The sequence below is a fragment of the Rhinolophus hipposideros genome (genome assembly GCF_964194185.1).
Source record: "Rhinolophus hipposideros genome assembly, chromosome: X".
NCBI classification, from domain to species: Eukaryota; Metazoa; Chordata; class Mammalia; order Chiroptera; family Rhinolophidae; genus Rhinolophus; species Rhinolophus hipposideros.
In genome coordinates, this window is record NC_138046.1 from 80,269,825 (window position 1) to 80,284,687 (window position 14,863).

The following is a 14,863-nucleotide window of genomic DNA, read 5'->3' on the forward strand; positions in this document are numbered from 1 at the left end:
CTGCATCCCAAAAATTTTTTAGGATGTATTTTCATTGTCATTTGTTTCTATGAATCTTTTGATCTTTCCTCTAATTTCTTCTTTGACCCAGTCGTTCTTTAAACATCTGTTGTTTAATCTCCATATATTTGTGTTTATTCCTTCTTTCTTTTTGCAGTTGATATCCAATTTCAAAGCCTTATGATCAGAGAATATACTTGGTATGATTTCAATCTTCTTAAATTTACTCATGCTGACTTTATGTCCCAATATATGGTCTATCCTTGAGAATGTTCCGTGGACAGACTATCAGAATGTATAGTCTGATATTTTAGGTTGAAGTGCTCTATGCATGTCAATTATGTCCATTTCATCTAATGTGTCATTTAGGGCTGCTCTTTCATTATTTATTTTTTGTTTGGATGATCTATCCATACCTTTCAATGAAGTACTTAATTCCCCTAACATAATTGTGTTTTGGTCAATTTCTCCTTTTACTTCTGTTAGTAGTTGCTTGGTATATTTTGGTTCTCCCTGATTGGGGGCATAAATATTGATGACTGTTATGTCTTCTTGTTGTATAGTCCCCTTTACCATTATGAAATGACCTCCATTGTTTCTTGTTATCTTTTTCACCCTGAACTGTATTTCATCTGATATCATTATGTTCCCCTGATTTTTTCTTGGTACCATTTGTTTGCAGTGTCAATTTACACTCTTTTACTTTGAGTCTGTGCTTGTCCTTGTAGCTGAGATGTGTCTCTTAAAGACAGCATATGGTTGGATTTAGTTTTTTAATGCAATCTGCTACCCTTTGCCTTTTTATTGGTGAGTTGAGTCTATTTACATTTAGGTTGATTATTGATAGGTGAGGATTTCCTGTTATTCTATCCTTATTTTCCTGTTAAGGCTGTGCCGCCATTATTTCTTTGCCTTTTTGTTGTAGTCTATTATATCTGTGTAGTGGTATTCTATGATGTTTCCTATGTTTCTTCTTTTATTGTAGAATATATTTCACTTCTGAATTTTTTTGAGTGGTTCCCCTTAAGTTTATGTAACAGAAAGTTTGATATTTAGAGTATTCCATTTTCTTCAGCACGCTTACTTTCTCCATTCTCATATTCCATTTCAGGTTTTACTCTCCCCCTTTTCATGTTTTGGTTGCCACAAATTGTCCCTGTTGATGGTGGTCGAATAGCCTCCTTTAGTATTTCTTGTAGTGCAGGTCGTGTATTAGAAAATTCCCTCAGCTTCTGTATGTCTGGAAAGGTCTTTATTCTCCTTCATATCTAAAGGATATCTTTGCTGGATATATTATTCTTGGCTCATAATTTCTCTCTCTTAAAAGTTTGACTATTTGGTTACACTCCCTCCTGGCTTGTAGAGTTTCTGCTAAAAAATATGATGATAGTCTAATTGGCTTTCACTTCTAGGTTACCATCTTCTTTTCCCTGGCTGCCTTGAGGATTCTTTCTTTGTCTTTGATTTTAGACAGCTTCAATACAATGTGCCTGGGAGAAGGCCTATTTCGATTGAGGTAATTATGTGTTCTATTTGCTTCTTGGATTTGAGGATCCAGTTCTGTCCACAATTTTGAGAAGTTCTCATCAACAATTTGTTTGAATATATTGTCTGTTTTTTTCTCTCTTTCTTCTCCTTCTGGTATGCCCATTATTCTTATATTGCTCTTTTTGATGGAGTCAGGAAGTTCTTGTAGAGTTCTTTCATTTCTTTTAAGTCTGAAGTCTCTTTCTTCTTCCATCTGTGTAATTTCCAGGTTTCTATCTTCGAAGTCATTGATTCTTTCCCCCATCTGCTCAACTCTACTACGTAAGCTGTTTATTTCATTCTTGATTTCTTTTATTGAGTTCTTCTTCTCCAAAAATTCTATTTTGTTCTTTTTTAAAATTTCTATCTCTTTCGTAAACGCTCATGTTGTTCTTTGATTCTGTTTCTGAGTTCATTATACTGCCTTTTGTGTTTTTTTGCATCTCGTTGTGTTTTTTCAGAAGTGCAATTCTCGAATTCTCTGTCATTTAAGGCACATATTTCCATATCTTTAAGTTCCTTTTCTGAGACTTTTCATTTTCTTTCTGAGCTGTCTTGTTGCCTTGGTTATTCATGGCAGTTATTGATTTATTATTTCTCTCCCTAGACTTCTACAGGAGTGGCTTCTGCAACAGGTTGATAGGAAGAGGTCTTTATTTTCTTTTCCATTACTTGTTGGTGGAAATTTTTATTTTCTCTCCGACTGCAGCCTTATTTTTCTCTCTCACACGGTAGTGCTATGTTTTCTCTGCACTATTCTAGCTTCTCACACAATGGGGGGGATTCCCTGGGAGATGGGCTCCTCCTCTGTTAATACTTCACCTTGGTCACAGGGAAGTGTCTGTGTGGGTATGCAGAGAACTTTTGATTTTCCAAAGCTCTTCCTGCACCAGATTCAGAACCTGTATGTTTCAGCAGTTCTGTTTACTCTTGTAGTTATCCACCAGATAGTTGGGGATATGGGTGAGGTGAGTTGTTCGAGGTGGCCCAGAGCAATGGTGGCGACCACCACCGCAGCCGTTCCTGCTCCCACAGCTCCCTCCCCTTTGCACGAACTAGTTGGGGTGCAAATCTGTGGCTGTGGTCCACAATTCTCAGAAGAGCAAATATTCTGTTCTTTTCAGCTGACACTGCTAGTGTTCCACTTCTCGCACCAGGCAGGTGGGGCTGGGCCAGCTCTGGTAGGGTAGGGAGGGGGTTCCTTGTCTCAATTACTAAGGCTTTCATTCTCTGCCCTGCCGTGAGAGCTTAAACCATTTTCAGCCTTCTTCCTGCAATCATTTTTCTGAGGTCTCTGCCGTGAGTGTTGGGTTCAGCCGTGTTATATGCTGCCACTCAGTCCTCTGGGCCCAAAGAGGAGCCCTAGGAGTCCGTGTTCTTCCCTCTCCTGCAGCTGCGGTAGTTCCAGGATGCAGCGAGCTCGGAGCACTGAGCTAGGTCTGCGTCCTGCGCCCACAGGGCTCCATCTCTGCACTTCTCCCTTCTTTCCTCCCCCACTCATGGGATTCAACCACCTTTGGGTGAATTAAGTAGTGTGCCTCCTCGTCTTGCCTGTCTTCTGTGCAAGGAGACCTTTGTGGAGTTATTGTTGTTCAGTTAGTTGTAAATTCCAGGGGAACTTTACAGAGGCTCACCTCACCCCGCCATTTTAGTGACGTCAGGTAAGACATTTTTAAAATAAATGAAGAAGATGCAAAGAAATGGAAAGACATTCTGTGCTCATGGATTGGAAGAGTCAACATAGTTAAAATAGCCATGTTACCCAAAGCAATATACAGATTTAATGCAATCCACATCTAAATCCCAATGGCATTTTTTAAAGAAATATAAGAAAAAAATTATCAGATTTGTTTGGAACCACAAAAGTCAAAGGAATCTTAAGAAAAAAGAACAATGCTGGAGGTATCACATTCCCTGACTTTAGCTTGTAGTCTGGGCAACAATAATCAAAGCAGCATGGTATTGGCAGAAAAACAGACACGTAGACCAATGGAATAGAACTGAGAACTTAGAAATAAAACCACATAAATATCGACAGATAATTTTTGACAAAGAAGCAAAAAACATACAATGGAGGAAAGACAGCCTCTTCAATAAATGGTGCTGGCAGAATTGGAGAGCCACTTTCAAAAGAATGAAACTGGACTGCTATCAGTCACCTCGTACCAAAATTAATTCAAAATGGATCAAAGACTTAAGCATGACCCCTGAAACAATAAACTGCATAGAAGAAAACATAGATACTAAACTTATGGATCTTGGGTTCAAAGAGCATTTTATGAATTTGACTCCAAAGGCATGGGAAGTTAAAGCTATAATAAATGAATGGGACTATATGAAAATTAAAAGCTTCTGTACAGCAAAAGAAACCATGGACAAAATAAAGAGGTAACCAACTGAATGAGACAAGATTTTTATGAACAGTGCCTCCAATAAGGGGCTAATATCCAAAATATACAAGGAACTCATGAAACTCAACAACAGAAAAACTAACGACCGAATTGGGAAATGGGCAGAGGACCTGAAGAGACATTTCTCCAAGGAGGATATGGAATTGGCAAATAGACATGTGAAAAAATGCTTAACATCACTAATTATCAGAGAAATGCAAATAAAAACCAAAATGAGATATCACCTCACCCCAGTCAGAATGGCTATCATCAACAAGACAAATAGTAACAAGTGTTGGAGTGGCTGTGGAGAAAAAGGAACCCTCATATACTGTTGGTGGAAATGCAGACTGGTTCAGCCGTTATGGAAGGCAGTGTGGAAGTTCCTCAAAAAATTACGAGTAGAATTACCATATGACCCAGCAATCCCTCTCCTGGGTATCTACTCAAAAAATCTGAAAACATTTATCCATATAGACACGTGTACTCCAATGTTCATTGTACCTTTTTTTATGGTGGCCAAGACATGGAAACAACCAAAATGTCCTTCTATAGATGAATGGATAAAGAAGTTGTGATATATATACACAATGGAATGCTATTCGGCATTTAGAAAAGATGAAATAGAACCACATGTGACAACATGGATGGAACTTGAGATTATAGTGCTAAACCAAATAAGTCAGACAGGAAAAGCAGAGAACCATATGATTTCATTGATATGTGGTATATAAACCAAAAACAACAAAAGAAGAATACAAAGAAATTAGAAACAAAAAGTCATAGACGCAGACAATTGTTTAGTGGTTACCAGAGGGTAGGGGAGAAAGGGGTGGTAGATGACGGTAAAGGGGATCAAATATATACTGATGGAAAGAGAACTGACTCTGGGTGGTGAACACACAATGTGATTTATGGAGGATGTAATACAGAATTGCATAACTGAAATTTACGTAACTTTACTAACAACTTAATTAAAAACTTAATTAACTTTAATTAAAAAAATGAAGAAAAAATGAGTCAAACTTTTCAATCTGATGTCTAAATTCCATAATTAATATATTTCTGTTAAATGCAATCTTTTTATTAGATTCTTATTTATATATATATATATATATATTCATTTATTTATTTGTATTTTTATTAAATTTATTGGTGTGACATTGGTTAATAAAATTATATAGGTTTCAAGTGTACAATTCCATAACATATTATCTATATATTTTCTTCTGAGTTAACCACCCAAAGTCAATTCTCCTTCCATAACCACATATTTGACCTCCTTTACCATCTTGTATCACCCTCCTCCCTTCCCCTCTGGTAAACAATCATCTTGTCTGCATCTATAAGTTTGTACTTTTTTGTCTCATTAGTTTGTTGCTTTTAGTTTTATAGCCCACATAGGAGTGGAATCATATGGTTCTTGACTTTTTCTGTCTCAGTTATTTTGCTTAGTATAATAATCTCAAGATCTAACCATGTTTTCAAGAATGGCAGTATTCCATCACTTTTTTTATGGTGGAGAAATATTCCATTGTATATCTATACCAGACCTTTATCCAATCATCGATCAAAGGACACTTTGGTTGTTTCCATGCCTTTCCCACCATGAATAATGCTGCAATGAACATAGGGGTACACATATTTTTATGCATAAATGTTTTCAGATTTTTTTGGTAGATGCTCAGAAGAGGGATTGCTGGATCATATAGTGACTCTACTCTTAATTTTTTAGGAACCTCCATAATGTTTTCCATAGCAGCTGTACCAATTTACATTCCCAGCATCAGTGTATTGGGGTTCGTTTTTCTCTACAACCTCTCCAATATATGTTATTACTTACTTGTCTTATTGATAATAGCCATTCTAATAGTTGTGAGGGGGTATCTCATTGTGGTTTTGATATGTATTTTCCTAATAGCTAGCGAAGTTGAGCATTGTTTCATATATCTGTTGGCCATTTGTATGTCTTCTTGGAAGAAGTGTCTGTTTAGGTCCTCTGCCCATTTTTAAATTGGATTGTTCGTTTTTCTGTTGTTGAGTTGTATGAGTTCTTTATACAATTTTGGAAACTAGCCCTTTATCTGAGATGTTTGTAATATCTTCTCCCATTTGGTTGGTTGTCTCTTTGTTTTGTTTATGGATTCTTTTGCTGTGCAGAAGCTTTTTAGTTTGATATCGTCCTATTCATTTATTTTGCTTTTATTTCCCTTGCCTTTTAGGTCAAATTCATAAAATCCTCTCTAAACGCAAGGTTCGTAAATTTAATACCTATGCTATCTTCCATGCAATTTATTGTTTCAGGTCTTACGTTTAGGTCTTTGTTCCCTTTTGAGTTAATTTTGGTGTATGGTAACAGAAAGCAGTATAGTTTCACTTTTGTAAGTGGCTTTCCATTTTCCCCAGCACTATTTATTGAAAAGGCTTTCTTTTTTCTATTGTGTGTCTTTGGCTCATTGTTAAAAGAAATTGAAGAAGACACAAAGGAATGGAAAGCTATTCCATATTCAAGGAGTGGAAGAATCAACATAATTAAAATGGTCTTATTATCAAAAGCAATATACAGATTTAATGCAATCCCCATCAAAATCCCTATGGCATTTTTAAAAGAAATTGAACAAAGAATTAGAATTCAAGGAATCACAAGAGACCTTGAATAGCCAAAGCAATGGTGAGAAAAAAGGATAAGGTTGGAGGTATCACACTCCCTGACTTCAATTTATAATACAAAGTGACAATAATCAAAACAGCATGGTATTGGCAGATAAACAGACATATAGATCAATGGACTAGAATTGAGAAGCCAGAAATAAACCCACATATATATGGGCAGATAATTTTTGACAAAGGAGCCTTAGAGTTCTCTTTAAAACTGAAAGATCTTTAGGGAGAAATAATCTAACATCCCTAACCTCTTATGATAAATGAGTTGATCAGATCTCAGTGACTAATATCAAGGGAAAGCAGTGGGTGTGTTGGGGTTGATGAATGAATTTAAAGGACCAGATTGGTTAAAGAAGATATGGTACATATATATACTGGAATACTAATTAGCCATAAGAAAGGATGTAATACTGCTATTTGTGACAACATGGCTTGATCTTGAGATTATCATGCTAAGCAAAATAAGTCAGATGGATAAAGTTGAGAACCATATGATTTCACTCAAGTGAGATATAAAACAAATCAACAAAAACGCTCATAGATAACAGTTTAGTGGTTACCATAGGGAAAGGGGGTGGGGAGGTAGAAAAGGGTAAAGGGGGTTAAATGTGTGATGATGGAAGGAGATTTGACTCTAGGCCATAAGCACACAATGCAGTATACAGATGATGTATTATAGAATTGTACACTTGAAATCTATGTAATTTTATTAACTAATGTCACACCAACAAATTTAATAAAATAAAAAGAACATATAATTATTTCAATAGATGGAGAAAAAGAATTTGAGAAAATTCAACATCCATTCATTATAAAAACTCTTGACATATTATGTATAGAAAGAATGTAACTTAACATAATTATGGCCATATATGATCAGCCCACAGCTAGCATTATACTCAATATTGAAAGATTGAAAGCTTTTTCTCTGAGATTAGGAATGAGACAAGGGTTCCTACTCTTACAACTTCTATTCAACATAGTACTGGAAGTCTTAGAGCAATCTGGCAAGATAAAGAAATAAATGGCATGAGAATCACAGAGGAAGTAGAAAAATTTTCTCTATTTTCAGATGACATGATTTTATATATAGAAATTCCTATAGAATACATGAAAAAGACTGTTAGATATAGTAAAAAAATCAATAAAGTTGAAGGGTACAAAATTAACATGGAAAAATTAGTAGCATTTCTATACACTAATTATAAATTAACTGAAAAAGAAATAAAGAAAATAATTTACAATAACATCAAAAATAATAAAATATTTAGAAATTAACTTAACCAAGGAAGTAAAAGATCTCTACTCTGAAAACAAGACATTGATGAAAGAAATTGAAGAAGACACAAACAAATGGAAAGATATTCCATGTCCATGAATTGGAAGAATTGATATTATTAAAATGTCCATACCATCCAAGGCCTTCTATACAGTCAGTGCGATTCCTTTCAAGATTGCCATGGTATTTTTTACAGGAGAAATGCTAATGAGGATGTGGACAAAAGGGAACCCATCTGCTCTGTTGTTGGGATTGTAAATTAATACAGCCTAAATGGAAAACAGTATATTTTTTTCAAAAACATAAAAATGGAATTACCATATTATCTAGGAATTTCATTTCTGGGAATACATCCAAAGGAAATTAAAACATTATGTCCAAGATATATCTGCACACCCATGTTAATTGTTGTATTGCCTATAATAGCCAAGACATGGAGACAACTTGTGTCTATTTTCAGGTGAATGGATAAAGAAATTGTAATATATATATATATATATATATATATATATATATATATTTTATTATATCATATTGTATTATATTATATCATATTGTATTATATTATATTATATTATTATATTACATTACATTACATTACATTAATATTATTATTCAGCCATAAAAAATGATGGAAATGCTACCACTTGCAACATGGATAAAACTTGAAGGACATTATTTTAAGCAAAACACATCAGACAGAGTAATACCAATACTTTATGTTCTTACTTATATGTGTAATCTAAAAAAAAATCATAAAAAAGAGATATACGACATGATGGCTATATTTAACACTGGGGTATATGAAAGTTGTTAAGAGAGTAAATCCTAAGTATTCTCATCACGAGGATAAAAAGACGTGTTTTTTTTTCTCTTGTATCTACATGAGATGTTAGATGTTAACAAAACTTACTGTGTAATCATTTTACAATATATGTATGCCAAGTCATTATTCTGCACAGTTTAAATGTATACAGTGTTGTATGTCAATCATAAATCAATAAACTGGAAAATGTGTAAAATTCAAAGGGTCTTACTGTATTGAGATTTATGCAAATATTTACCACAATGATTTTTTTTAATTTATTTATTGGGGTGACAGTTGTTAATGAAATTACATAATTTCAGGTGTACAATTCTGTATTACATCATCTATAAATCCCATTGTGTGTTCACCACCCAGAGTCAGTTCTCCTTCTATCACCATATATTTGATCCCCCTTACCCTCGTCTCCCTCCCCCCACCCCCCTTACCCTCTGGTAACCACAAAACTATTGTCTGTGTCTATGAGTTTTTGTTTCTCATTTGTTTGTCTTGTTTTTGGTTTATATACCACATATCAGTGAAATCATAGGGTTCTCTGCTTTTTCTGTCTGATTTATTTCGCTTAGCATTATACTCTCAAGATCCATCCATGTTGTCACAAATGTTCCTATGTCATCTTTCCTTAACACCGAATAGTATTCCATTGTGTATATATACCACGACTTCTTTATCCATTCATCTATCGAAGGACATTTTGGTTGTTTCCATGTCTTGGCCACCGTAAACAAAGCTGCAACGAACATTACCACAATGAATTTTAGAACAGTTTCATCACCTCAAAATGAAGACCATGCACATTAGTTGTCCTTTCCATTTCTGGGAATCTTCTAGGCCCTAGGCAACCACCACTCTACTTTATGCCTCTATAGATTTGCTTATTCTGGATAATTCATATAAATGAAATCATATAATATTTGCTATTTTGTGACTTTCTTTCATTCAGCATACGTTTTAAAGATTCATTCATATTGTAGCATGTGTCAATAGTATGTACCATTCCTTTTCATGACTGACTAATGTTCCACATTTGGTAATTTTTTAAATCAGTTGATAGGCATTTCAATTGCTTCCACTTTTTAGCTATTATTAATAAGACTGTTATAAACATTTGTGTACAAGATTTTGGGTGGACATGTTTTCAATTCCATAGGGCATATACTTAAGAGTGAAATTCCAAATCACATGGTGACTCTATGATTAACATTTTCAGAAACTGATGAAAAATTTTCCAAAATGGCAGTATCATTTTATATTCCCACCAGCAATGTATGAATGTTCCAATTTCTCTGCATCCTCACCAATCATTGTTATAGTCTGTTTTTTTTTTCTTTTCTTGTTTTTAACAGCCACCTTGTGAGTATGAAGTGGTATCTCACTGTGGATTTAATTTACATTTTACTAATGACTACTGACATTTAGCATATTTTCTTGTGTTGCCCATTAGTATATCTACCTTGGAGAAAACTATTCAAATCATCTGCCTATTTTTAATTGGTTTTTTTTTTTATTGTCTACTTTTAAGAGTGATTTCTATATTCTAAATTTGAATCCTTTACATATATGTGATTTGCAAATACTTTCTCCCATTCTGTACGTTGTTGTTAGACTTTCTTGATAGTGTTCTTTAAAGAACAAAAGTTTTAATTTTAGTGAATTTCAATTAATTTTTTTGTTTGGTTGCATGTACTTTTGATTTCACATCTAAATTATCATCATCTCATCCAAAGTAACACAGATTTATGATACTTTTTCTTCTACAACTTTAGTAGTTTTATCTCTTACATTGAAGACTTTAGTCTACTTTGAGTTAATTGCATACATGATATAAAATACAGGTTTGACTTCATTATTTTGCATGTGGGTAACCAGTTTTCACAGCACTATTTGTAGAAAAAAAATACATCTTTCCCTTATTGAATGGTGTTAGCACTTTTGTTGAAATCAATTGACCATAGATGTATGGATTTATCTTGGGTCTCTCAATTCTATCCTATCTGTATAGGCATTGATCTACATGCCTATTCTTATGCCAGTGCCACTCTGATTTGATGATTGTAGCTTTGTAGTAAGATTTGAAATTAGGAAATTTGAGTCCTTCAACTTAGTTCTTTTTCAAGATTATTTTGGCTATTTGGATCCCTGCAATTCCATATGAATTTTGGGAGTGGCTTTTCTATTTCACAAAAAGGGAAAGAAAAACTATTGGAATTTTCGAAGGGATTATATTGAATCTGTAGATTACTTTGTGTAGTACTGACGTCTTAACAATATTAAGTTTTCCAATCTATAAACACAGGATATCTTCCCATTAATTTATGTCTTCTTTAATATCTTTCAACAATGTTCTGTTCTTGTCAAAGTCTATGTCTTGCATATACAGGGCTAAATTAATTCCTTAAAGAAGAGTATTTTATTCTTTTTGATGCTTTTGTAAATGGAGTTATTTTAATTTGTTTTTTGGTTTCTTTATTGCTAGTGTATAGAAATAAACTGATTTATTATTTATGTGTTTATTTTGTATCCTAAAGCAGCTTTGCTGAATTTATTTATTAGGTCTACTTGTTTTTCTGTGGATGCTTTATATATGTGTGTATATGTAAATATATATAATCAAGCAAGATAAATATATCTCACTATCTGCAAATACACATAGTTTTACCTATTCCTTTCCAATCTCTATGCCTTTTTTTTCTCCTGCCTATTACCTCCAGTATAATACTCAAGATGTGGCAAGAGTGCATATTTTTGTCTTGTTTCTGTTGTAAGGGGAGAAACTTTCAGTCTTTCACCACTAAATATGATTTTAGCTCTGAGATTTTCATTAATGCTGTTTATCACATCAATTCCCTTCTATTTCTAGTTTCTTGTGTTTTATTATAAAATGGTGTAGGAATTTGCCAAATGCTTTTTTCTGTGTCTATTGAGACAAAAAAATTTAAATTTATTGTATTAATATGGTACATTACATTAATTCTTGTATGTTGAACTAACCTTGAATTTTGGGGATAGATCCTATTTAGTTGCATGCATCATCTTTTCATATGCTGTGGGGTTGGTTTTTAGTATTTTGTTGAGGATTTTTGCATTCATATTTACAAGAAATAATGGTTGTATTGTATTTTTTCTGATGTTTTTGTTTCATTTTGATATCAGAGTAATGCTAGTCTTATAGAATGAGTGGGAAAGTGATGCTTTCACTTCTATTTTTAGAAGAATTTGTGAAGACTTAATATTAATTTCTTTAAATGTTTAAAAGAATTGAACATTGAAACCATATGGTCCTGGGGTCTGAATGTTTGGGATTTTTTTACTAATAATTCAATCTCGATATTTGTTATAGGTCTATTCACTTTGTTTATTTCTTTTTGTGTCAATTTTGGTAATTTGTGTCTTTTTGGAATTTGTCCATTTTTAGACTATCTAATTTTTTGACATATAGCTACTCATAAGATTCCATTATAAACCTTTTTGTTTAAGTAAAGTCAGTAGTAATGACCCTCCTTCATTCCTGACTCTTGTAATTTGAACATCCTCTTTTTTCCCTTTGGTCAGACCAGGCTAAAAGTTTATTTTCTTGCTCTTTTCAAATTACCAATTTTTGGGTTTGTTGATTTTCCTTGTTTCTCTCCTCTTTATTTAATTTATTTTTGCTCTGACTTTTATTATTCCTTCCTTCTGCATGCTTTGAGATTACTTTTTTCTTACCTTTCCAGTTTCTTAAGGTAGAAGGCTAGGTTATTGATTTATAGTTTTTTTGGGGGGATGAGCTTTTTTTTTTAATTAAAGTTTATTTGGATGACAATTGTTAGTAAAGTTACATAGATTTCAGGTGTACAATTCTGTAATACATCATCTATATCTCCCATTATGTGTTCACCACTCAGAGTCAGTTCTCTTTCCATCACCATATATTTGACCCTGTTTACCCTCTTCTAGAATTCCCCTCCTGCTTACCGTCCGGTATATTTATATTTTTTAATATATAATTTAATGTATTTTTTAATAAAGATGTTTACAGCTATAATTTTTCCTCTAAGCACTGCTTTGTCTACATCTCGTAAGTTTTGATATGTTTTGTTTATGCTCATCTCAATATATTTTATAATTAAAATAATTTTTCTTTGACTCATTGGTTTAAGGATATGTTAATTTCTGTATATTTTCAAATTTTCAAAATCTCCTTCCATTGTTGATTTCTAATTTCATTCTACTGTTGTTCAATAAAATATTTTGCATGCTTTCAAGTCCTTTAAGTCAACAGTTGCTTCTTTCATGGCCTTACACATGATCTATTCTAAAGAATGTTTTATGTGTATTCCAGAAGAACAGTGTAGTTTGCAGTTGTCAAGTGAAATGTTCTATAGATGTCTATTAGTTCTAGGTGGTTTGTAGTGGTCAAGTCTTCTATTTCCCTGTTGATCTTCTGTTTAGTTGTCCTATTATTGATTGGCTTTGGAATGCCAGATATAGCAAAGTGTCCATTGAATACATTCCCTCAGATCAGAAGACATTATTAGTGGTTAGGGAGAAACAGGGACAAAGCAGAAGCACTGTAAGGTTATTTGAGTTTCTTTCTTTGGTTTAGGCTTGAGGAAATGCTGCAGTGATACCCTAGATCCACACCGTATGATGAGAGATACTGGGGTCTTTTGGAACATAATCTATTGTTATTATATTGGAACACTACTTATGTGCTGAACTGCTGTCCAAAGTTACTGTGTAGAATTACTTTTGTCTTGGAAGGTTTTCAAAAGGAAGCACCCCAGATTTCTGTGATCAAGAATTTGTGCCAGACTCAGTGGCTAGATTTTAAAAGTGGCATCCATTTAGCTAAGGCAGCAGCCATAGATTTGTCTTTCAGTGATAATATCTGACATTTACATTTTGCAAGGTACTCTTTCAAGTGCTTTATGTTAATGATTGTACTGGGAAACAATTACTCATTTAATTTTATTTTGGGATTTAAAATCCTGATATATTTTTCCAGTTCATCATTTTTGAATGTAATAAGCTTTTTATGAGGTCATAAAGGGCATGAATTTGAGTTTTTACACTTCTGTCACTAGCCCTGTGACCTGTAAGTCACATCACCCATCACGTCTTCAGATTTTTTCTGTTAAATGGTGATTGAATTAAGTACTTTCCAAGGGCCTTTGTACCATTCTCATTCTCACTTTCTCTTACCAGTTCATCTCTTATTCTTGACAGAAATCTAGGCTCTATCTCAGGTCAATCCCAAAGGGCATGTGAGTTACCTTAGAGAATGCTTTACAAAGGAATCACCAGATATCTTGTCACTTGGACCTATGGAGAAATCAAAAAATACTAACCTCAAGTACAGCTTCCTTATTTTCCTTGGGCATCTTCATCTCATCAAATGACCCAATCAGTTGATCCTTCTGGGGTTCAATGCTGTTGTGGAAAAAAAGAAGAGTTTAGTATGAGGTCCTCTTTTCTCTCTTTTGGGATTGCTGCTTCTTATGTGACAATTCCTTTCAGATTTTTAGACATTTTGGCCTATATCTTGGTTTTTAGAAAGAATGTGTTTTAGCTCTTTGGAAAATTTTCTGACAATGTCCATGGGTAAAGGCTGTGACTCTATCAATGACACTTGAGGCAGTGTGGCATTCCCAAATTAGCCCATCATAGTTTTAAGACTCCTAAGCTTGATTCTTGACTCTTCAAATTGATAGTTTTCTGTCAGCAAGTCACCACTCAGGCTTTAGAGACTCAGATTCCTCATCTGTAAAATGGGAAGAAGATTGTTCATAATCAAGAGTTTTTAACCTGGAAGACCTATCACCAAGTGTACAAAGATAAAGCCCTCATAAACCTCCTTAAATTGTATGCAAAATTAAGTATGCACATAGTTTACGGAAAGAGTCAATAGCCTTTATTAGATGACAAAACGTATCCCATGCCTGAGAAGTTAAAGGACCATTGGTACAAGTGAGCTAACTTAGGACTCTAGAGGACTGAGGCCCTTTGAAGTAAATTAGACAAGTGGTTCTCAAAGTATGGTCCATGGACTTTATATCACTGCGACTATTTTGTAACTGCCAATTTGTACTTCTTTTAATTTTGTTTCAATTACAGTTGACATTAAATATTAATTTATATTAGTTTCAAGTGCACAGGTGTACAGCATAGTGGTTAGACATTTATATAATTTATGAT

General features: G+C 33.8%; 1 protein-coding gene across 2 annotated transcripts in view; it reads right to left on the bottom strand.

The window, feature by feature from the left end:
• LOC308494672 (vascular endothelial growth factor receptor kdr-like) overlaps nucleotides 1-14,863 on the bottom strand; it is a 334,242-nt gene that overhangs the window by 34,960 nt on the left and 284,419 nt on the right. For both annotated transcript variants that reach the window (XM_081042530.1, XM_081042529.1), the window contains one exon: nucleotides 14,017-14,098. In XM_081042530.1, the coding sequence (XP_080898656.1) occupies nucleotides 14,017-14,098 (82 nt within the window). The remainder of the gene's footprint in view (nucleotides 1-14,016; nucleotides 14,099-14,863) is intronic.